Source organism: Pan paniscus, chromosome 6 (assembly GCF_029289425.2).
Source record: "Pan paniscus chromosome 6, NHGRI_mPanPan1-v2.0_pri, whole genome shotgun sequence".
NCBI classification, from domain to species: Eukaryota; Metazoa; Chordata; class Mammalia; order Primates; family Hominidae; genus Pan; species Pan paniscus.
In genome coordinates, this window is record NC_073255.2 from 22,665,922 (window position 1) to 22,691,202 (window position 25,281).

Sequence of the window (25,281 nt, forward strand, 5' to 3'; positions counted from 1 at the left end):
TCACCTGAAGAAAACATTCTTCTTCTTTAAGAATTCAAGGCTTCTATAGTTATATTCTAATCCATTATTAAATTTTCAGCATTTTAATTTAGTATAGTCACTAAACTTTGTCATTCATTTGTAGATTTTTTAATATATTACAGTTTATATTTGGACTCCAACAACATTTTTAACTTATACAAAAGCTCTTTTGGTAAGCAGAATATATATAAATATATATGCATATTATGTGTAAAATGGGTGCCACCTTACCTCCATCCCCATCATCGGATCCTCTGAAACTAGGATCTTTTAACATGTCAAGCTCAGCTAACATGCGCACATAAAGTGCATTCTGTCTGAAGGAAGGATAAAATCTTTCATCTCGTAGCATCAATTCATATACCTTGGTGAAATAAGTCAAGATATTCAACAATTAATACAGGTGTGTGGTGATTTTTACAAAACACAATTTCACCAAAAGACACACTGAGGTCTTGCCATAATGTATCATAGTTACAAGCTGTCAGCAATAAGACTATTTCACAACTAATGATTTCCTCTGATCCCTCCAGTAACTAAATTATATTGAAAAAAATCCTACTGCAACACAAGTCACAGACAGCATGTTCTAGGAATTGTTTTCTAAGAAACAAGTACATGTAAAGGTTCAAGGCTCATGTTAAAATGAATTTGAAAGACATGTTATTTATATGGCAGCAATTCATCAAATTCTGAGACTACAATATCTAGCTCTACAATCAAATTCAAATAAAACAACCCAACTTAAGGATTTCCCTCAGAAAATTAACGAAATAAACAAAAATACTGGTTTACATTTCTGGAATTGAGAAGTATAATTGCCATAGCTTATCTTTTTAATACCACTCTACTTTTAAAAAGTTTTTAAAAACTAATTACATTACATAAAAGTATTTTTTCTCAAAAAAGATAAAATGATAAATGCTGTACATAATAATACCTTCCTTTGAATGTCATCAAAGATTTCAGGGGTTGGATCTTCATGATTCAAAGTATCTGCTAATTTTGCTACTAAATAGTCATCAACAGTAACTCTTGGAGATGCCTAACAGAGAAAAATAATAGTAATGATCTCTGTAATTTCTTAATACAAGATGATACTTGATAGTATCATAATAATGGAATCATATTATTGAAAATAACTGGCAGGTAAGAATCATTGGTTTGTAAATGACACCTTGATGTTTAAGAAGGATGAAACAGGACTAAACCCTTCTCTTCCTCATGTACTCTTCCTCATAGCAGGCTGGCAAACAAACACGGATTTAAATCTCAACTTTTGCCTAGCAAGTTATCTCTCACTAAGCTTCATTTACCCCATCTGTAAAATGGAAATAATACTATATAAGGTTATTTAAGGTTATTGTAAGGATTAAAAAAGATCTATATAAGATATATACCATAGTGTCTGGCACACAGGAAACACTGTCATTAGGAGTTAGTGTTTAGTATTCAGTAGTACTAGATGTGTATTAATATGACTGCTGAAGGAATAAGCCATTTCATTTATTATTTGACCCTAGAGAAACCTTTTGAATGTCCTTTAAAGAGACTACTGTTATCCTAAATTTGGTTTTATAACTAATGCTGCAGCAAAGTTCCAGTGTGATATGGGGAAAAAAAAAGTCTTAAAATTAATTTGTTTTAAGAACTTCCATTTCAAAGTATATAACACAAGGAAATACAAAATTTGACATTTCAACTTCAAAAATTACTTTATTAAAAGAAAAAATGCTGAAAAGCTAGACATGTCAACAGCTTCAGCACATCAACTTTTGCATTTTCAGTTCTGAAAAGTCTGGAGAGTAAATGAGTCCTAGAGATAACATTTAGAGAAACTAACAAAAACAAAAAGCATTATTTACATAACTTCTCTAATTTATCCAATAAAATAAAGAACAGGTAGACAAATCAAGACAGGAGAAAAAAAAAGTAAACATCAGGATATAAATATGTAGGAAAAGGGCTATACAACTTCTAATGCCCCATTGTCAATTTGACGCTTTTGTTAGTAAACCTAAGTAGGTTGTGTGGTGGTTGTTTTTTTGAGGGGGATGCTTATTTGTTTTGTGTTTCGGGGGTAGTAGAGTTGCCCTGAAATAGAAACGGGAGAACTAAACAGCTTCAAGTATTTAACAAACATTAGAGAGGAATATGATGTTACTTGGTTTTGCCCTTTCATTAGCCCTCTAAGCTCACTAAACTCACTTTCTAGGAAATAAAAAGGGTGAATTTGAAACATCATATTTTACGTTTATTTAAACTTTACTTTTTCCTATATATCTCAAGTATACAGAATAGATTAAGCCACATCTTTGGTATAGGATGACCAACACTTTTAGTGTATCAACATGAAACACAACCAGTCAGGATCCCCTCTTCCAAAAAAAGTAATACAAAAATAATACTTATATGGCCAGGCATGATAGCTCATGCTTGTAATCCCAGCACTTTAGGAGGCTAAGGCAGGTGGATCACTCGAGGCCATAAGTTCGAGAACAGCCTGGCCCACATGGCAAAATCCCTGTCTCTTTAAAAAAATACAAAAATTAGCTGGATGTGGGTGCATGCCTACAATCCCACCTACTCGGGAGTCTGAGTCAAGAGAATTGCCTAAACCTGGGAAGCAAAGGGTGCAGTGAGATTATGCACTCCAAACTTTACGACAGAGTGAGACTCCGTCTCAAAAAACAAAACAACAACAAAAAAGAAATATTTGTACACATTTATTATTACTTTAATGTGAAAATATAAAAGTGAATGTTTTCCCAAAATTATCTCTTAATGTGTATTCTTTACTTTTCTATTACAGAAATGTGATTATTTAAACAAACCAATGGGACTAGTTAACAGTGGCAAATAATCTGTGTGAGAAAAATACAACAATATGTAATTTACGATGTTTCTGTCCTCTGATATACCAATTTAACTTTTTTTAAAACTCTACTGGATACTTAAATGTTATAGGCTATATTGTTTTGTATTCTTAAAATACAGAAAGACTTTTTAAAAGACAAATGTACATAAAAGCAAAATGTACATGCAAAACAGGTATTATCTACATTTAACAAAAATAAATAATGACTTTTCTATCGAGTCCATGATGCAGTAGGATATTTTTGCTTTTTCTGTTTCCTCCTCTAATACTTTTCTGAACTGCCTGCAGCCTTTAGGACATCTTTTATGCAGTGTTACCACTTAATATAATCAAACATAAAAATTCACCTTGATTTTTAGCTCTGCTCTTTTCAAGCCCACCTCACACTTATTTCTTGTGTCAATCCAATGTGAAGGATCAGGTTAAATAAACTTTAAAAAAAAAAATTTTTTTAAGAGGCAGAATATTGCTGTGTTACCCAGGCTGGAGCGCAATCATATGATCATGGCTCACTGCAGCCTTGATATCCTGGGATCAAGCACCTGGTTCAGCCACCCAAGTAGCTAAGAATACAGCCTTGTGCCACCAACTCCAGCTAATTTTCTTTTCTCTTTTTCTTTCTGTAGATACAAGATCTTGCTATGTTGTCCATGCTGGTCTCAAACTCCTGGCCTCAAGCAATCCTCCCACCTTGGGCTCCCAAAGCACTGGGATTTTAGGTGTGAGCCACTGCACCTAGCCTAAATATCCTTTCAACAAAATAATTTGGGAATGTAATAATTGGGATTTTACTTATTAAAAACAGGTTTTTAAATGTGTAGAAATTTGATTTCGGTGCTCCAAAAAAAGTCCAAAAACCATATATATGGCTTGTTTGGTAGGTAGATCAACTGTTTGTCAATCAGGTCTTTTTCATCTATAAATTCATCATATAGGCTATCCAGGCCTACAATGCTCATTTTTAAATACTTTGAAGCATAATGATGTCATCATAAGTTAAATCCCTTTTTGAGGAAAAATGGTTTTTAAATAGACAGATAAACTTGTCAAACTGAAGTTCAATTCCAAATAAATTACTTTTAGTAAAGAAATTTAGAAAATCCTGTTAAAGTTGGCTGTCCTTTTCTGGTGACACATTTTTTTTTTTTTAATATTCAAGTAGTCTTATTTTAAAAATAGGAGTCATTTTGCTCACTATATGAGTTATTATCACAACCTACATGTATCATCAAACAATTCAGGTCAGTCTGTCAACTCTTTTCTAGGCTGCTTTTGGCCTCGTCAAAGACCACCTACCAATTTTAGCGAAACAGTATATAAATTTCTTTTTACTGTAATCCTTTTCTCCATTTTCATTCAAAAAGTATTTCAAATTAGAGAAAAACATTTTTCTTGTCCTATACTTAAAAAAATATGATTTTACCACAGACCAAGATTTTAGCATTTTTTCTATAGCTAGCAAGAATCAGACCTTATTAAGCAAATTATTTTATTTTCTATTTCTTCTTGAGTTAGTGTGGCAATCTGTGTCTAAAAATTTGTCCACTTTAAGTTGTTTAATTTGTTGTCATAAAGTTGATCATAATATTTGCTTACTCCTTTTAATTTCTGTAGGGTCAGGGTTCACGTCTCCTCTTTCATTTATGAATTTGGTTATCTGTGTCTCCTTCCATTTTTTCATGGCCAGTCTAGCTAAAGGTTTGACAATATTGTTGATATTTTCAGAGAACCAACTTTTGGTTTTAGATTTTCACTATGGTTTTTCTGTTTTCTATTCACTGATTCTCACAATAATCTTTGTTTCCTTTCTTCTGTTTGCCTTGGATTTATTTTTCGTTTCTAGATTTTTAAGTAAAAAAGATTGTTGATTGTAGATCTTTTATCCTAGACATTTTTAAAGCTAAAAATATTCTTCTAAGCACTAAGTAGCTGCATCTCATGAATTGATACAATGCATTTTCATTCTCAATTAAAAATACTTTCTAGTTTCCTTGTCATTTCTTGTTGACTCAGAGGCTATTTAGAAATATGTTGTTTAATTTTCAATTATTTGTAGTTTCCCCAAATTTCCTTTTGTTGATGTCTAATTTGATTCCATTCTGATCAAAGAACAATTCCAATACTTTTAAATGGAGACGGCTTTTATGGCCTTGCAAATGATTTATCTTGGAGAATATTTCATGTGTTCTGGAAAATAATGTGTATTTTGCTGTCATTAGGGGAAATAGTCTATAGAATAATATACATATATGTATTACAGTATTACATTACCTATTATATATATAACAATATATGCATATATTACAATATTATTAGAATTGTTATTAGATTAGAAATATTACAATATTATTAGATTACATTATTAGAATAATACATGTATGCTATAAGTTCTAAAGCAATTCTATTCTATATATGTATTCTATACATTCTATAATAAAATAATCTATACAATCATATTACATAAAATATATTCTATAGACGCTATAGATTATATATATTCTATAGAATTATAGTGTGTTACATATATTCTATAGAATTATAGTATAGTATATATATTATTCTATAGGATTAAGTGATTTATAATGTTCCTAAAGTCTTGTATATCCTTGATGTTTTTCTATCTAATTGTTTTATCAATTATTGAAAGTGGGGTATTGAAGTCTCCAACTATAACCGTTGAATTGTCTCTCTTACCCTTCAATTCTGCAAATTTTTGTTTCATTCATTGGGGGGCTCTGTTATTAAATGTATATATGTTTAATACATACATTTAAACATATATACATTTTTTAAATATATATACGTACTCTTTTTTGTTTACTTTTGCATGGTTTATCTTTTTCTATCCTTTTACTTTCAGCCTGTGGTGAATCTAATGTGTGACCTTGAATCTTACTCTATCATTTAGTATTTGCATGACTGTGGCCATGATAATTTGACTGGCTAAACATCAGAATCTTCACTTAAACGAGGATACAGACAGACAGGAAGATTGTTATCGATTAAAGGAGACAATGTTTTCGAGGTAGTCAGCCTGGCCTAAGCAATGGATTACAAAAATTATTAATAATACTGCTAAAGAAGAAAACAGTAATCAAAATACAGCCTCACCTTTTCTGATAAATACTGTTCATAAATTCCAACAGCAGCTGCTCTTAAAAGACCTTTGGTTTGGTTGGTTTGATGTTTTCCATCTCTCTGACGACTTAATAAAACTTCTAGCTGCTGTTGGGCGGTAACCCGGTATCCTTCCACTGTCATCCAAAAGAATAGATGTGCTTGACCTCCAGTTTGCTGCATGTAATCTAGCAATCAAAAATCCATAATAACATAAATATTAGTGTCACACAATTTGGGGTCCATGTAGTTTTATGACAAGTAAAGAAGGATTAAAGTTTCAAGTGTTTAAAACTCCACATTTTGAAAATGTTTTAGCAAATCCCTGAGGTGAAAATATAGTTGTAAATTAGTTACGCTAAAAAACCAGTTATGTTAAAAACAAAAGTGAAGTCATGTATTTCAAAATTTTTTCAATCCCACTTTTCATAATAAAATCTCTAGTGAATAAATTTGTTACATAAAACATTCAACATTTGTTCTCAATAAAGATTGTTATAATATGAATATTTCTAGACATATTTTTAAAAATGACTCTTCAAACCATATATTTATATTTTTATCACAAAAATGAAAATGTATAGAGGTTTGCTGAGAATGTCCTCCAGATAAAAGCAATCCTAATGTAATAGCAATAAGATCTAAATTAAAAAGTATATATTAAAATGGTATAAAAACAAAATCCCTCATGTACACATGAACAAAAACAATACAAACAGGTTATATACATTGTATGTTCCCAATAAAGTACTCTTTCTCAATGAATTTTAATTTGCATTAGAATTTCCTAGAATTTATTTTAAAAGCAGTTTGGTAAATGCACATTATTTATGATAACTATTTCCTTCAAAACAAAACAAAGCTCTACCTCCATGGTTTCTAAAGAAAAACATTTCAGAGAATAAAGGCTGGACTGAATTTGGCATGCAAAATATTAACTACTTAAAATTCAATAATATTTAAAATTCTTAAAAATTTCAAAGAAGATGTGGGAGTGTGAAGCACCAGAATTCTATCTCTCCACCTCCACAACAAGTGCAATGGCAGAATCTGATGTAACTAATTTGGAACTCTGGAATCTACTGAAGATTTGCAACATTTAAGGGAAGGCTTGGGAAGTAAGCTTTGGTTAATCTCAGTCCATTCCAGCTCTTAGCACAACTGCAGCTACCATTCTCCACTCTCAGACCACTAGAACAAGTAGCTGTGCATGCACTCCAGAATTAGCTTGTACACAGCAAGTAGGAACCAGGGTGGACAAAAAACAACTCGTCCTTCAAATATTCAGGATCTAGGCTCTGATAGCACACTGCTGCTTCTGATCAAAGAGGTGCAGACAAATAGGCAGCCTTTGTTGTTGCATATCTCTTGATTGGTCCAAGCCCCTTTCCTTTCTGCTGAAGTAACAAGCAAGGGATTTAGAAGACTGGCACCCTTTCTCCCTTGACTCCTACAGTTTTACCTTTATCTCCCTTTGGGAGCCATGCATTAAAAATGAGGACATTCAAAAGCAACCACATATGTGGGAAAATTAGAAAGTGACTATGCATGCCCAGGGAAAAGCACAAGTTCAGAATAGTCTTGAGAAGACTTTAAGTTTATACCTCAGGCTGATCCTTAGCATAAACAGCCTACATATTAAAAACAAAAACAGTAACAACAATAAAGAACAGCAAACCCTAAGGAAAGGGAAGTGATTTCCAGAGTTACTACGTTATTAGATTCAAATAGCCAGTTATTCATACACACACACACACACACACACGCACACACACCCCAAGGCATACAAAGTACATGGCAAGTGTGGCCCATTCAAAGAGGAAAAAAAGCCAACATACATCAACAGAAACTGTCCCCAAAAAAGACCTGATGGAATATCTACTAGATGAAGACTTTAAAACAACTATCTTAAAGATGCCCAAAAGACTAAAGAAAGATGTAAAAAAGTCAATAAAACAATCTATGAAAAAATTGAAAGATCAATAGAGATAGAAAACCTAGAAGAAACCAAAATAAAATGGAGGTGAAAAGTATATAACCAAAATAAAAAATGCACTAAAGGAAATTTAAGGTAGATTTGAGCAGGCAGAGGAATCGGCAAATGTAAGGATAGATTAATAAAAGTTTTAGATTCAAGAAACAGAATGTAAAAATATGAAGAAGAGTAAACAGAGCCTAAGGGACGTGCTGGACCAAGTTACATATGGGAGTTCTATAAGGAGAAGAAAGAGAGAAACAGGCAGATCATATTTGAAGAAATGACTGAAAATTTTCCAAATTTGAAGAAAGGCAGGAATATAAACACCCAAAAAGCTCAACAATCTCCAACTAAGATGAATTCAAAGATACCCACATGGAGACACATTATAATTCAACTTTCAAAAAATAAATAATCCGAAAGCAGAAAGAGAAAAACAACACATACAAAATATCCAAAAGATTATCAGCAGATTTCTTTCAATAAACTTTGGAGGCTAGAAGGTGATGGAGTGATATTCAAAGTGCTAAAAGAAAAATACTGTCAACCAAGTTCCTATATCTGGCAAAACTATACTTCAAAATGAGAGAGAAGTAAGGATTCCCAGATAAACAAAAGCAAAGGAAGCATCTTACCATAAGACCTGCCTTGCAAAATGTGCTGAAGGGTAAATTAAACAAAAGGACACTAGATAGTAACTTAGTACTTTGAAATCATATGAAGAAATAAATATCTCAGTAAAAATAAAAATATGGGCAATTATAAAAGCTAGTATTATTAACAATGATTTGTAACTCTATTTTTTTGTTTTCTATGGGACTGGAAAGACGAATACGATTTTTAAAAAAATCAACTATCAGTCTGAAAGCCAGAAATATTGTACTTTGTTACTGCACATCCTGGTTTCTACATAATTTACAAAAGTAACTCATTTAAAAGAACTATTAGTTCATATTTTGAACACACAATTTGTAAAGACTTAGTTTTGTGACATCATCAAAAGAGGGATGGTGACAGAGCTGTAAAGGAGCAAAGTTTTGAATACATTTGAAATTAAGCTGGCATAATTTCAAATTACAGTGTTATAAATTTAGGATGTTACATGTAATCCCCATAGTAACCACAAAGAAAATGGCTACATAATATACATAAGAGGAATGAGAAAGAAATTTAAACATGTCACTACAAAAAAATCAACTAAATACAAAAGAAGTCAGTTATGTAGAAAAGACTATCAAAAAAGACATAAAGCATGTAGAAAACAAATAACAAGATGACAGAACTCTTTCCTTATAAATAATTACTTTACATGTAAATTGATTAAACTTTCTAATCAAAAGACAGAGACTGGCAGAATGGATTAAAAAAATCAATCCAATGATATACTGTCTACAAAGACTTTAGATACAAAGACATAAATAAATTGAAAGTGAAAGAATGAAAAATCACATCACATGCAAACAGTAACCAAAATAGAGCAGGGGAGGCTATACTAGTATCAGCTAAAATAGACTTTAAATCAAAAATGGTTAAGATGTAAATAAGGTCATTATATATTAATAAAAGATTCAGCATAACAAAATAATGCAACAATTATAAACAGTTACATACCTATTAACAGATCACCAAAATATATGAAGCAAAAACAGACAGATTTGAAGGGAAAAAGAGACAGTGCCACAATAATAGTTGGAGATTTCGATGCCCCACTCTCAGTAACGGATAGACCCAGACAGAAGATAAGTATGGAAATAGAGGACTTAACACAATATACCAGGTAGATTTAACAAGCATACAGAACACTTCCCAACAACAGCATACAGCTTCTTCTCAGGTACACATGGAATATTTTCTGAACAGACCATACAGTGGGCCACAAATTGAGTCTCATAAAGTTTTTAAAAATGGGTATCAAGCAAAGTATCTTCTCCAACTACAATGGGATAAAATTATAAATCAATAACAAAATTAAAACTGGAAAACTCATATATTTTTGGAAATCAAACAACACACTTTTTATTTACCCTACTTATCCTCTGAAAACATGAAAACACACTCACACAACCAATGGATCAAAGAAGAAATCACAAGAGAAATTAGAAAATACATAAAGATTAATTAAAACAAACATAATATACCAAACTAATGGGACACAGCAAAAAGGAAAATCTCAAATCATCTTTCCTTACGTTGTAAAGCTTTTTAACTTTACAACATAAAGAAACAGAAAAAGAACAAATTAAACCCAAAGCTAGCAGAAGGAAGGAAACAGTAAAGATTAGAGCAGAGATAAACAAAAGAGAGAACAGAAAAACAATAGTAAAAGTCAATGAAAGCAATAGTTGATTCTTTGAAAAGAGTGACAAAATTAACAAACATTTATCTAGGAGGACAAAAAGAGAAAAGACTCAAATTACTAAAGTCGGAAGTGAAAGTGGGGATATTACTAATGACTCTACAAAACTAAAAGTACTATGAACAATTGTATGCCAATAAATCGGATATCCTAGTGGAAATGGAAAAATTCCTAGAAACAGAAAATCCACCAAAACTAAATCATGAAGAAATTGAAAATCTGAGGAGACTGATAGGTAGTAAGGAGAATGAATCAGTAACCAAAAATCATCAATAAAGAAAAGACCTGGACCTGAATAGCTTTACTGGTGAATTCTATCAAACATTTAAAGAAAAGTAACACCAATCCTCTTTAAATTTTTCCAAAAACTTAAACAGGAAACACTTCCTAACTCATTCTATGAGGCCAGCATTATCCTGAAAACAGAACCAGATAAAGATAGTACAAGAAAATTACAGACCAATGTTCCTTATAAATATAGATGTAAAAATCCTCCATAAAATACTAGCAAAACAAATTCAGCAGCATATTAAAGAAATTATACACCATGACTAAGGTGGCATTTATTCCTGGAATCCAAAGATGGTTGAACATACAAGAAAAAAAAATCAGTCTAATACAGCACAACAGAATGAAGGATAAACACCACATCTTAATTGATGCACAAAAAGCATATCACAAAATTCAACACATTTTCATGACAAAAACACTCAATAAACTAGGAACAGAAGGCTACTATCTCAAAATAATAAAAGCTGTATCTGAAAAATCCCACAGTGAATAATATACCCAATGATGAAAGACAAAATACTTTTCTTTAAGATCAGGAACAAGACAAAGATTAAGATCAGGAACAAAAAGATTAAGATCAGGAACAAGACAAAGATACCTGTGTTTGCCACTTCGTTTCAACATAGTACTGGAAGTACTAGGCAGAGAAATTAGGAAAAGTGGAGGGAGGGGAGAAGAGGTAAGGGGAGAAGCAAGTGTGTGCGTGTGTGTACACACACACACACACACACACGAGTATTATTCAGCATTAAAAAGGAAGGAAATTCTCACATATGCTATAACACGGATAAAACCTGAGGTCATATCCACGTTAAGTGAGTAAGCCAGTCACAAAAAAGCAAATACTGTACAATTCCACCTACGTGAGGTACTTAAGAGTAGTCAAAATTATAGAGACAGAAAGCAGAATGATGGTTGCAGGGGTTGAGAGTGTCAGGAATGGAGAGAGTTGGTGTTTAATGAGCAGAGTTTCAGTTTTGGAAGATAAAAATAGTTCTGGAGACTCTGTACAACATCATGAATACATTTAATATCACTGAACTATACACTTAAAAATAGCTGAGATACTAAATTTTATGTGTATTTTACAATAAAAAATCGAAAAAGAAATTCAATGGCTGTATCATTTAAATAGAATTGATCTACCTACCCATAAAAAATTGTAGTGCAACATTGTCTACAAGAATGCTGTCCAGGGGGACTGTGCAAAGTTTCCCAAAGTTTGCTGCAAGTTTCACAGTATTTATTTCCTACAGGCAAAAGTGAATATAAGTTAATACTTTATCTAATCATTCATTGTTAAAGATGTTTACATAAATATAAGGAAAAAAATCAAGCTAAAACGGAGTAAAGATGAAGTTTTTCCCTTCTCATGCATGTTGTTTCCCAATAGATATACATTGTGTGAATTTAAATTCCTAGTTAAGAGTTGCTTAGCAAATTAAAAATATTAACACATTAAAAATAATAGCATTCAACTCTTTCAATATAAAATAAATAGAAATCACTATATTTTCAATTATTCTCTATCTCTATATATTCCAAATGAAAATGAACATTCCAAAGGCTAAAAGGGTGAAGGAAATGTTCAATATTCGCAAGAATTTTAAAAACTCAACATTTTCATGTATAAAGTCTATTTACTACTAGGAAAACAAAATATGCCTAAAGAGTAATTTTGCTCCTAACTCAGTAAAATCTCTAATTATTACAGAAAATGTGTTTTTTTTCCAGACTCTCTAAACAGTGAATTTCAGACATACTTTTCAAAGTCACAAAGCAAGGAAACAACCTACATATGAAAAAAAAAAGGGAAAAATTGCGTCCAAAATTTAAAGAGCATCTACATATCAGGCTTTGGGCTAGTTACATTACACATATTACTTCATTTAATCCGCACAGCAATCCTGTTGGATCTGTATCACCACGTCTACTTAACAGACAAGGAAAACGAAGATGAAAAAGGTTGCCTATTAAGTCACAAAGCCGGTAAGTATGACTACATGTTTTCAAATGCTGCTGCCCTTTCCAATAAGAGCCATGATGTTTCCATGAATTATTTATTTTCACTGGCTTCTCTATATTCCCAAATTCATATTTCAGAACCCTCTATTAAAAAAAGAAAGATAGGCAGGTTTACTGTAAATGAAGTAGGCTGCCATATTCAGAGGCAGATACTAAATTAAGCATAGGTGGTAAATAAAGGAAAATGTAGAGAATTAAAAAAAAAACAAATCCATCTCTATAATTTGTATTTTCCTTCATATAAGTACTGAATAAAAACAGCTAACTGACTTCAGATGTCTGGTAGAGAGCAATCTAGAGGCAGCACGTGATTCCTACTAAGTCTCCCTTCTTCAAATTGTATCACCTCTTTCTCCTGCCCAGCAGTGGCTCCACAGATACAGGATAGAAGGAAAATTCGCTGAGGATAAAGGTTTCTAAGATTTCAAGATAAGTAACATGGCTATATAACTGCAAATCCGTGGGGATTCTGAGTTTACTTACAAAGGAAAACACTGTATGATCTGAGCTCATTAAAAAATAAAGCTTGTATTCAAAATGGAATTAACAGGCTTGCCAACAAAATATCTAAATTTTAAAAGGATTCAATATCAAAAAGTGCCTGGGTAAATACACTGAGTAATGACGCTGAAAGATCACTACCTCTGAGATCTAGATAAGGAAGTAGTTAAAGAAAAGCACAAGTGAAACCGTATCTTTCTTCTATGCTCATTTGCACGAGTATATAAACTAGTTTTAAAATAAAGTTAACCAAAACAAAGGTGCGCACACACACACACACACACACGTAACAAATATGGGCCTCAAGTAATGTTTCTTAAGTTATAATTCACCTAGAAAACTAAATTTAAGGGTTTTTTTGTTTGTTTTTTGTTTGTTTGTTTGTTTTTTTGAGACCGAGTGTCGCTCTTGTTGCCCAGGCTGGAGTGCAATGGTGCCATCTCAGCTCACCGCAACCTCTGCCTCCCAGGTTCAAGTGATTCTCCTGCCTCAGTCTCCCGAGTAGCTGGGATTACAGGCATATGCCACCACGGTTTTTAAAAATAATTCTTCTATTCCTTAAGGAGTTTAAATACACTGTAAAATTATAAGACCAGAGAGTCATAAATAAATTTTCAAAACAAAACCACAGCAAAAATGTGACCTCATTAAAAACCTAAGGGTATTTAAGAAATGCTTTTTCCTGCTTTAAAGCCCCAAATCTCTGCTCTCCTTTAGGGCAAAACTTCTCTAAAGAGCAACTATCGTTACTGTTTCTAATTTACCTCTTCCCATTCTCTCATGGACAAACTCCAATTAAGATTTTTCTCCACTACTCCACAAAAAATGCTCTCATCAGATCACCAATAATCCAGAAGGTAGGAAGTCCAATGGTCAATTCTCAGTCTTCATCTTTCTCCATGTTATCCTTTGATACACCTCTTCTTTCCCTTTTATAAACACTTTTAACATTTGGCTTCTGAGATATTATTAGGGACAGGGGGCACAAAATTCTAGGCAGAAAAGGGTGGTCCCTGGCGAAACACCACCCCCTCAAGCCAAAAAGCCTGAGCCCACAGTCCTAAATGAGAATTTATATCCCTGTTTTCCTGCTCAAATGTTGCCTTTTCCTAAACCACCCATGGCCGCACACCACCCCATCCTGTGCCTATAAAAAACCGAGACTCAGCTGGTAGCCGGGACTACGGCTAGACATTGGAGAGAAGCGGCTCAACTTCAGAGGGACAGCTTGATGGCATAACTTCGGAAAGAATCCAAATGGAGACAGCCGGACTTCAGGGGAAGATTACCTACCCGCCCCATTCCCCTTTTCAGCTCCCCTTCCCACTGAGAACCACTTTCATCGGTCATAAAGTCTACAGCATTTACCATCTTTCAACTCATTCATGCGACTTCATTTTTCCTGGACGCCGAGTAAGAGCTCAGAAGCCACGAGTGTGCACACAAAAGGCTTTCACACTGGCCCTGTGCCCTCACTGATGAAGGGCAGCCGCCTCATGCAAAAAGGCAAATGGTCCACTGAGCTGTTAACCCTTAAGCCATCCACAGACAGCAGAGCTAAGAGAGCGCTGTAACACACCTTCTAGGGCTTTGGGAGTCACAGGCACCTCTGACTGGACAGCTGTAGGGCCTGAACAGAGTTTGCTCTTGCCAGTGCTAATGCATCTGGCCAGTTCCTCCACCCACTCACCTGTGTGCTCCCTCTCGCGAGGGGTGGAATACAGTGGGTCCGAGTGAGTGGAGTTTGATCCCGCCAGTGCCGAAGTGGCAGGCTGGTTCCAGCACTCCTTCACTCAAGTTCCCACTGGCTTGCTCACCCGCTCCCCACCACAAAGAGTTGAGAACAGCAGGCTGAGCAGTAAACAAGACACCCCTGTTGCAAGTCCTGCGAAGGGGTCAGGGAAGTACCCTGCTTCAATATCACATGCTCAGGTTTTCCTGCAATCTCACTGGCTATTTACTCTGTTTCTTTGGCTAGACTCTTTACTTTGTCTTAAACTCTGTTCACTGAAGTGTAGTAGGACCAAGTCACCAGTGCATTCCTACTTACACACACTCTTTTAGATAACATCATCCAGTCTCTCAACATTAAACATCTGATAATTCTGAGGATTTACAAAATTCATCTCCATCACTAACTTTTCCTTAGAACTCAAGATTGCCAATTGGCATGTCTACTTGAATGTCAAACAGGGATCTCAAATTAAAATACCCAAAACTCAATTCTCTTTTCCAAACTTCCTCCTCTCTCAGTGTTACCCAATTCAGTAAACAGCACCAATATTTATACAGTTGCTCAAACCAAAATACCCTGAAATTATCCTTGAGTTATTTTTTCTTTCTCACCCCATATTTACTCCATTAAGAAAATCCTATTAGCACTATATCCAGTCTCTAACCGCTTCTCACAACCTCCATAGACATCTCTTATCTAGTTTTAAATCAGGAGTATAGCAAATAATCTCTCAGTTTCCATTCTTACCCCCATCATCTCACACTTTGTGTCTATTCTCCACAAAGAGTAAAGATAATAATTTTAACTTTTAGCTTGTAAGTCAGGTAATGTCACTTGTCAGGGCAAATCTCCAATTGATTTTCATCATAATTAGAATAAAATAAAATTCTTACTATGGCCACTAAGACCATATATGACCATATAAGATCTAACCCCCCGGTTCTTCTATGACTTCATTCCTAGCACAATAGCTCATTCATTCCATACCAACCACAACGACCTCCTCCAATTCACCAAGGACATTCTTACTTTAGTGCCCCTGCATTTGCTCTCATGACTGCCTCTAAGATAGATACTTCAAAGGCAAACAAAAATACATCACAGGACTAACTGCCTCATGTTATTTAGATCTCACTATGATCAAGTGTCATCGAAACCTCTTGGAACCTATCTAAACCAGTCCAAGACATTCTCTATACGCTACTTTGCTTTATTACTGTTTTTTGCAGTAGATATCACCACCTGATATTACACATCAATTTGCTTATTGCTTTATTTCCTGACTCTGCAACTAAAATGTAAACTCCATGAAGAGTCTGTCTGCTTGGCTCTTCTAAAAAGCACCCAACTCACAAAATTGAATAAATGTAAGTTTTGAATAAACAAATGATACACAAGTAAATGCATAAATAAATCAAGGAATAAAATAAAATCTTCAATTACTTTAACATTTTTCAGGCAGCATTTTAGTTAACCTTTTTGGCATGTTTTAACAAATATTTATATCACATTGTAGAAGAGAAAACTCTTTTTAAAGTCCTCTTGTAAAGTGCTGCACTGGTAAACGTCCTACTTTTTGTCCTTTACTGTGCATTTTTAATCCCTATAGTATAGTATTTATAACTAAACGTTAATTCAAAAGTACTTTACTTACTTTGCCTGACTGCAATCGCTGTATTCTTGAGTCACATACCTTCTTTACGAATAGTAAACTATTTATTTGATTTTTGATAGTGTTGATATCTAAAAGCAAAGAAATCATGAACTAGAAAGTGGTAATGTTATTTATGAAATACTTTAAACATGCATTTACTGTAATTTAACAAAATAACCAATAATACAGCAACTGTTTTATTCAATAAAAGAAACCATCTGAAATTATACAGTGAAATTATTTAATTAAAAGTAAACCATGCCAATTACCTTCACTTTAGGGATAATTACAATAATCACATTCTCACATTCTGAAAATAATGCTTTTACTCTAACTAAGCACATGTTAACCTAATAAGGAAGATTTAATTAAGGTGAAAACATTAATATCAGAAAATGACATTTAGGTAAATTAATCAAAGTTTTGAAGATAAAATAATACTTCAAAAAAATATATTTTAAATTAAATATATTACTTACCATCACCAGCTGTATCTAGAGATCTAAGATACTGTAATTCTTCTGCTGCCTTATCTCTGACTGCTTCTAGCTCTCCAATATTGTCACTCAATTTAATAATGTTCATAAAGGCCTCATAGTTGCAGTTAGAATCACGGATCTGAAAACAAGTTTAAGAAAAACAGGTGGGAGAGGAACTCACTTATGAAAAGGAAAACTGAATCTTGAGTGCCTACTATGTGCTAGGACAATTTGCTACATACTCAGTGCTTACAACAAAAAGAAAAAAGTTCTGTATTTGGGCACCTATATTCCAATGGGTCTTAGACTGCAAATAAAATAAAGTAAGTATTATACAGCATGTTTGAAACTGTAGGAATAGGAACATGCTCACAGTATTTGATGATAGCAAAGAAGCCATGATGACTGGAACTAAACCAAAGACAAACTGAGCAAAAGATATGGTCAGCAGCAATGGAGGGCAAATCTTCTGTTATAGTACAAAGGTTTTAGCTTTCACTCTGAAGCAAGTCAGAAGTTATATTAGAAGGTTTAAACAGAAGAGTAACACTCTCTAACCTAAAATATAACACAACCACTGTGTTGTTGTATAAAAATAGAATAAAGGCAGAGCCAAAATCAGAAAAAAGGACCAGTTAATAAGACAAGTGAAATATAATATAGTCAGGGACCAGGGTGGTGACAATGGTGGTGTGGTACAAAGTGTTTTATAGAATGTTTTCTGGTAAGACGGGTTTTGTAAAGACAATGCCAAAAGAATTTGCTGATAAATCAGATATGGCCGTGAAATAAAGAGAACATAGAACTACACTAACATCGTTGGCCTGACAACTGGAATAGTGGAGTTACCACTAAACAAGATGGAGAAAAAAATTAAGAGATGCAGCATTTGCCGGGGGGGGGGGGGGAGTGGGGGAGGCAAAATATTATGAGGGTGTTTTTGGCAAAATTAAGTGTGAGATCCCATTAAATATAAAAATGGCCATTAGTATGCTTTTGAATATGATGGACAAGAGTTCAGAAAGGAAGACTACACAGAAATATGCATTTTAAAGTCACTGACATGGAGATGACACTTAAAACCATGAACATGGATGGGAATAATCAAGAGAATGAGGGTAGAGTGAAAAAAGAAGAGATCTAAGGACAGATACTCAGAAGATTTACTTACACAGCAAAAAGACTGAGAAAGGCCAAAAACGTAGAAAAAAAAATCAACAAACTTTGGTGTTCTAACAAGCCAAGTAAAGAAGTGTTTTAAAAAAGAAAATGACGGCCAGGTGCAGTGCTTGTAATCGCAGCACTTTGGTAGGCCAAGGCGGGCGGATCACCTGAAGTCAGGAGTTCGAGACCAGCCTGGCCAACATGGTGAAACCCTGTCTCTACTAAAAATAGAAAAATTAGCTGGGCATGGTGGCAGGTGCCTGTAATCCCAGCTACTAGGAAGGTAAGGCGAGATAATCACTTGAGCCCAGGAGGCGGAGGTTGAAGTGAGCTGAGATCGTGCCACTGTACTCCAGGTTGGGCGCCAGAGTGAGATTCCGTCTCAAAAAGAAAAGAAAAGAAAAAAAGAGAGGGGAGGGGAGAAGAGAGAAAAAGAGGATAAACTGTGTCAAGCATTTCATATAGGTGTAAAACAAAAATAAGGAATCTAAGAATTGACCATAACAATGGGGATTATTCTCTTTGACTTGTAAAAGTTTTTTGGAGGAGTTCAAGAAAGAAAGAGAAGAGAGAAAATGTAGACAGCCAACAGTCAACCCTCTTATAAAGTTTTGCTGTAAAAAAATTAAGCAGGAGTAAAGAGTACTGCCTAAAATGGAATGTAAGATCAATGACTTCTTTCATCTTCTTTTTAAGATGAGAGAGATAATGACAAAGGTGTATGATAATAAGAATGATCATATAAAGGGTGAAAATGTGATGGTACAGAAAGAAAGCGTAAAACTGCCAAAGCAATAAAATGAAATTGTCTAGAAGGAGTTGGTTACAATGCTCACATAAAGGACTTGCTTTAGCTAGATATATGGATATTTCATCCACAGTAACAGAAGAAAATATAAAATATACATGCATAGATACAGGTTATGAATGTACGTGGTAACAGGATATTATGAAACATCTCTTTCAATTTCCTCAATTTTTCAGTGGAGAACTATGGTCATGAGCTAAGAGAAAAGATGTGAAAAAATATATTAAATGAAAGTGAAGGAAGTATAAAAGAGTTGGTCAGAAGAGTGGGCCAGGTAACATAACAGGAAAAATTTAATGATTGCAAGGCAAGAATAAGGGCACAAATGAGATTAGTGCTCATGAATTTAAAATGAGACCAGTGTAGGTTTCTTTTTTTTCATCAACCACATTCACCTGCTTAAAAATAGGAATGTAGAAGCAGTTATGTTGGATTTAACCAGTGTTGTGGTGTCAATAAGCAAATAAAGTTAAAGAGGTAAAGAAGTACAGGATGTTGTAGAGGGATTAATAACTATGACTGTAAATAAAATTTAAACTAAGCAAAGCAGGAAGAGTGGGCTATGAAAAGGTAATAGACTTCAGATGTTATCTATTTTAAACAAAAAGCCAAATAACTAAATACTGTAAAAGTACAAGACTATGTAAAAAGATGCATTACATAGAGGGGATCAATTATACAGTGGAAGTTGACTTCTAATTAGAAACAATAGAGGCAAAAGGAAAATAAAACAATTTTTAAAGTACTAAAAGAAAAAAATACAGCAATTCTACATCAATGAAATATCCTTCAAACTTGGCAGTAAATGAAAATATTTTCAGAGAATAAAAAGCTCAGATAATTTGTCACAAGAAAATTGGCAATAGGCCAGGCACAGTGGCTCACGCCTGTAATCCCAACACTTTGGGAGGCTGAGGCGGGTGGATCACGAGATCAGGAGTTCAGGACCAGCCTGGCCAAAATGGTGAAACCCCATCTCTACTAAAAATACAAAAATTAGCCAGGCATGCTGGCGGGCACCTATAATCCCAGCTCCTTGGGAGGCTGAGGCAGAGAATTGCTTGAACCCAGGAGGCGGAGGTTAGAGTGAGCCAAAATCGTGCCACTGCACTCCAGCCTGCGCGACAGAGCGAGAATCCATCTCCAAAAAAAAGAAAAAAAGAAAAACAAAAGAAAAAAGAAAAGAAAATTGGCAATACACAGAATCCTAAAGAAAGTTCTTCAAAATGAAGAAAAATGACAACAAAACTGAAATTTGTACCTACAAAAAAGAATGAAGGGTACTGAAAACACTAAGTAAATGTATGAGTGTAAAAGATTTTTTTTCTGTTCTTTATTTAAGAAAGGGTGTTTAACGCAACAATTAGCATAGCACTGTGGAGTAAATTATGCATGCAGATGTAAAATATATAATGAAAAAGAACAAAGGATGGGTGCTAATTAAAATTATGCTATAGCAAGGTTCTTCATATTTTATATGAGGTGATAAAGTACTGCCCTCTAGGCATATGATGACAACTTAAAGAGGACACTAATTCCTAGAGCAACCACCAAAATAATAATGGTTATAGGAACAAGGAATAGCTAGAAAGTCATTAAAACAATAAAACAGAATACAGGAATACCTTGTTTCAATTCCACTGTGCTTGACTATGACACATCACACTGTGTTTTTTTTAACAAACTGAAGTTTTCTAGCAACGCTGTGTCCAGAAACTCTTACCAGCATAATTTTTCCAACAACATGTGCCCATGTCATGTGCATAGTCACATTTTAATAATTTTCAGAATATTTCAGACTTTTTCATTATTACTATATCTACTATGGTGATCAGTGATCTTTGATATTATTGTTTTGGTGCACTACAAAACAATCCTCATTTAAGATGACAAAATTAATTGATAAATTGTTTTGTATATTCTGACAGCTCCACAACTGACCATTCCTCCGTCTCTCTCCCTCTAGTAGGGCCTCTCTATTAACTCACACATAACAACATTGAAGTTAGACCAATTAGTAACCCTACAATGAACTCTTAAGCGTTCAAGCAAAAGGAAGAGCCACATATATTTCATTTTCAATCAAAAGCTAAAAATGACTAAGCTTAGCCAGGAAAATGTATCAAAAGCCAAGAGAGACTTAAAGCTTGGTCTCTTGCACTGAACAATTATCCAATATGAGAATGCAAAAAATAAAAAAAAAGGTTCTTCAGGGAAATTAAAAGTGCTGCTCCAGAACAGATGAATGATAAATGTGAAGAACACTTATGGTGATACGGAGAAAGTATTAGTGGTAAAGGATAGAAAATCACACCAGACACAACATTCCCTTTGTCCAAAGCCTATTTCAGAGCAAGGCCCGGACTAGCTTCAATTCTATAAAGGCTGATAGAGGTAAGGAAACTGCAGAAGAAGAGTTTGAAGCTAGCAGACATTGGAGGTTTGAGGAAAGAAGCTGTCTCCATAACACAGAAGTACAAGGTGAAGCAGCAAGTCCTGATGTAGAAGCTACACGGCAAGTCATCCAGATTTACTCTAGATCACTGATAATGGTGGCTACACTAAACAGATTTTTCACTGTAGACAAAACAGCCTTATATGGAGAAAAGATGCCATCTACTACTTTCACAATTAGACAGTAAAAGCCAGTGTCTGGCTACAAAGCCTCAAAAGACAGAATGAGTATCTTGTTAGAGGCTAGTAGTGACTCTAAGTTGAAGCCAATGCTCATTTACCATTCCAAAAATTCTAGGGCCCTTAGGAATTATGCTAAATCTACTCTACCTGTGCTCCAGAAATGGAACAAGAAAGCCTGAATAATAGCATGTCTGTTTACAATACGGTTTACTAAATATTTTAAGCACACTGTTGAGATGTACCACTTACAAAGAGATTCCTTTCAAAATATTATTGCTCACTGACAACACACCTGGTCGCCCCAGAGCTCTGATGAAGGATATCAATGTTGTTTTCATGCCTACTAAAACAATATCCATTCTGCAGCCCAAGGATCAAGGAGTAATTTCACCTCTCAAGTCTTACTATTTAGGAAATGCATTTTTTGTAAGGCTATGGATATTTGCTCTAGATAGTGATTCCTCTGATGGATCTGAACAAAGTAAACTGATAACCTTCTAGAAATGACTCATTATTCTAGATGCCATTATGAATATTCATGATTCATGGGATGAGGTCAAATATCAACATTCACAGAAGATTGGCAGTTGATTCCAATCTTCATAGATGACTTTAAGGGGTTCAAGACTTCAGTGAAGGAAGTCACCACAGATGTGGTAGAAATGGCAAGAGAAGTAGAATTAGAAGTGGACCCTGAACAATATCAACAATGTAAACTGAAAATAAAAGTCAAAATGTGGGAGGATTAAAGTTTAAAGTTCTTTACAATTTTCTTTGTTTCTTTCTTTGCAATCAAAGTTAATTTGTCATCAGTTCAAAATAACTTGTTATAAATTTAAGGTATCTTTTGTAAGCCTCATGGTAATGACAATCCAAAAACCTGTAATAGTTAAACTAAAAAGCAAGAAATTATACTACCAGAGAAAAATCACTTAACCACAAAAGAAGACAGTAAGAAGGAACCAAGAAGTTACAAAACAACTAGAAAATAGTTACCTCCTTACCTATTAGTAGTAACACTAAATGTAAGTGGACTAAATTCTCCAATTAAAAGACATAGAGCAGCTGAATGTAGGCCAGGTATATGGCTCACACTTGTAATCCCAGCACTTTGGGAGGTTGAGGTGGGAGGAGTACTTGAGCCAGAAGTTTAAGACCAGCTGGGCAACATAGTAAGACCCTGTCTCTACAAAACAATAAAAAAATTAGCCGGGTATGGTGGCATATCCCTGTAGTCCCAGCTACACGTGAAACTGAGTTGGGAGGATCACATGAGCCTGGTTGAGGTTGCAATGAGCTGTGATCATGCCACCACACTCCAGCCTAGCTGACAGAGTGAGACTCTCTTAAAAAAAAAAAAAGAAAGAAAGAAAGAAAAGAAAAGAAAAAGAAAAAGAAAATTCACCTCAAGGAACTAGAAAAGCAATAACAAACCAAACCCCAAATTAAGATTTATAACAAAAATAAATGAAATTGAGACTAAGAAAACAATACAAAAGATTGAGTTGAAAAGTGATCTTTTAAAGGGAGAAACAAAAGCAATAAATGTTTACGCTAGACTAAGAAAAAAAGACGCACCAAAAAAATACAATCAGAGATGAAAATGGATATACTACAACTGATACAACTGAAATATAAAGAATCATCAGAGACCATTATAAATAATTATGCTCCAACAAACTGGAAAACCTAGAAGAACTGAATAAATTCCTCACACATAAAATTAGCAGCAATAAACCATAAAGAAATAGAAAATCTGAACAGTCCAGTAATGAGTAATAAGACTGAGGCAGTAGTAAAAGTATCCCATCCAAGAAAAGCCCAAGACCTGATGGCTTCAGTGCTGCTAAATTCTACCAAATATTTTTAAAGGAACTAATATTGATTCTATTCAATGTTTCCAAAAATTAAAGAGGAAGGAATACTTTGAAACTCAATCTACAAGCCCAGCATTACTCTAACACCAACACCAGACAAGGACACAACAAAAAAAGAAAACTACAAGCTCATCCCTGATGAACACAGATGTCAAGATCCTCAACAAAATACTAGTAAACTGGCCAGGTGCGGTGGCTCACACCTATAATCCCAGCACTTTGGGAGGCCGAGGTGGCGGATCACCAGAGGTCAGGAGTTCAAGACCAGCCTGGCCAACATGGTGAAACCTCATCTCTATTAAATATACAAAAATTAGTAGGGCATGCTGGCAGGCATCTGTAATCCCAGTTACTCGGGAGTCTGAGGCAGGGAGAATTGCTTGAACCTGGGAGGTGGAGGTTACAGTGAGCTGAGACAGCGCCACTGAACTACAGAGCAAGATTCTGTCTAAAAAAAAAAATACTAATAAACTTAATTCAACAACACATTAAAAAAATTATTCACCATGATTAAGTGGGATTCATCACAGAAATGCAAGAATGGTTCAAGATATGAAAATCGATAAGCATAATACATGATGTTAACAGAATGAAGCACAAAAAACATTATCATTTCAATAGATGTTGAAAAGGCATTCAATAAAATTCAACATGCCTTCAAAATAAAATCTCTCAAAATATTAAGGTATAGAAGGAAAATACCTCAACACAATTAAACACCATATATGACAAACACACAGTTAACATCATATTGAGTGGAGAAAAGCTAAAAGCTTTTCCTTTAAGAACCAGGAGAAAAAGGATGCCTACTCCTACAAATTTTATTCAGCCTAGTACTAGAAGTCCTACCCAGAGTAATTAGGCAAGAGAGAAATAAAGAGTATCCTAATTGGAAAGGAAAAAGTCAATTTGTCCTTGTTTGCAGACCACATGAACACCATTTAGAAAAACCTAAAGATTCCAAAAAATGTTGCAGAATACAAAATCAACATATAATACTGAGTATCATTTCCATTTGTCATTAGTCAACAATCTGAAAAATAAATCAAGAAACAAATCACATCTATAACAGCATCAAAAATATAATTATAAAAATTTATTTTAAAAATGTGAAAGATACATAAACACTAAAAATTACAAAACAATGCTGAGAGAAACTACAGAGGCTTCAATAAATGGAGAGATGCCATGTTCCTAGATAAGAAGACAAAATGTTAAAATATCCATTCTTCCTAAATTCATCTATAGATTCAATGTAATCACAGTTAAAATTCTAATAGGTTTTTAATAAAAACTAAAAGTTTGATAAATTTTATGTGAAAAATAGTCAAAACAATCCTAGAGAAAAAGAACAAGTGTAAGAGACTCATACTGTCCCATTTCAATATTACGATAAAGCTAAAGTAATCAGAAAGTATGATATTTGCATATGGGTACACAAAGAGAGCAACAGAAGAGTCCAGAATCAGAACCAAACATATTAGAGCAAACTGATATTTTAGTAAGGTGCCAAGGAAATTACTTTTATGAAAAAGTCTTTTCAACAAATGGTGCTAGAATATCTAGATGTCTGTATTTTAAAAATCAATCTAAACTGTCATATTCCACACACATAAAAAATGTGAGATAAATCATAGAACAAAACATAAAAGTAAAAATTATAAAACTTAGCATAAGCAAATAACTTGGTAATCTTCAAACAAACAAGGATTTCCTAGAGAAGACCAAAAAAATACTAGCTGTGGAACCCAAATTGGGAA

General features: G+C 34.1%; 1 protein-coding gene across 5 annotated transcripts in view; it reads right to left on the reverse strand.

The window, feature by feature from the left end:
* The window catches only part of SNX13 (sorting nexin 13), a 157,879-nt gene that overhangs the window by 43,293 nt on the left and 89,305 nt on the right, over nt 1-25,281 (reverse strand). For all 5 annotated transcript variants that reach the window (XM_003825023.6, XM_008978706.5, XM_055115731.2 and 2 more), the window contains 6 exons: nt 17,036-17,174; nt 16,557-16,645; nt 11,792-11,891; nt 6,011-6,204; nt 962-1,066; nt 253-385 (listed from right to left, as the gene is read on the reverse strand). In XM_003825023.6, the coding sequence (XP_003825071.2) occupies nt 253-385; nt 962-1,066; nt 6,011-6,204; nt 11,792-11,891; nt 16,557-16,645; nt 17,036-17,174 (760 nt within the window). The remainder of the gene's footprint in view (nt 1-252; nt 386-961; nt 1,067-6,010; nt 6,205-11,791; nt 11,892-16,556; nt 16,646-17,035; nt 17,175-25,281) is intronic.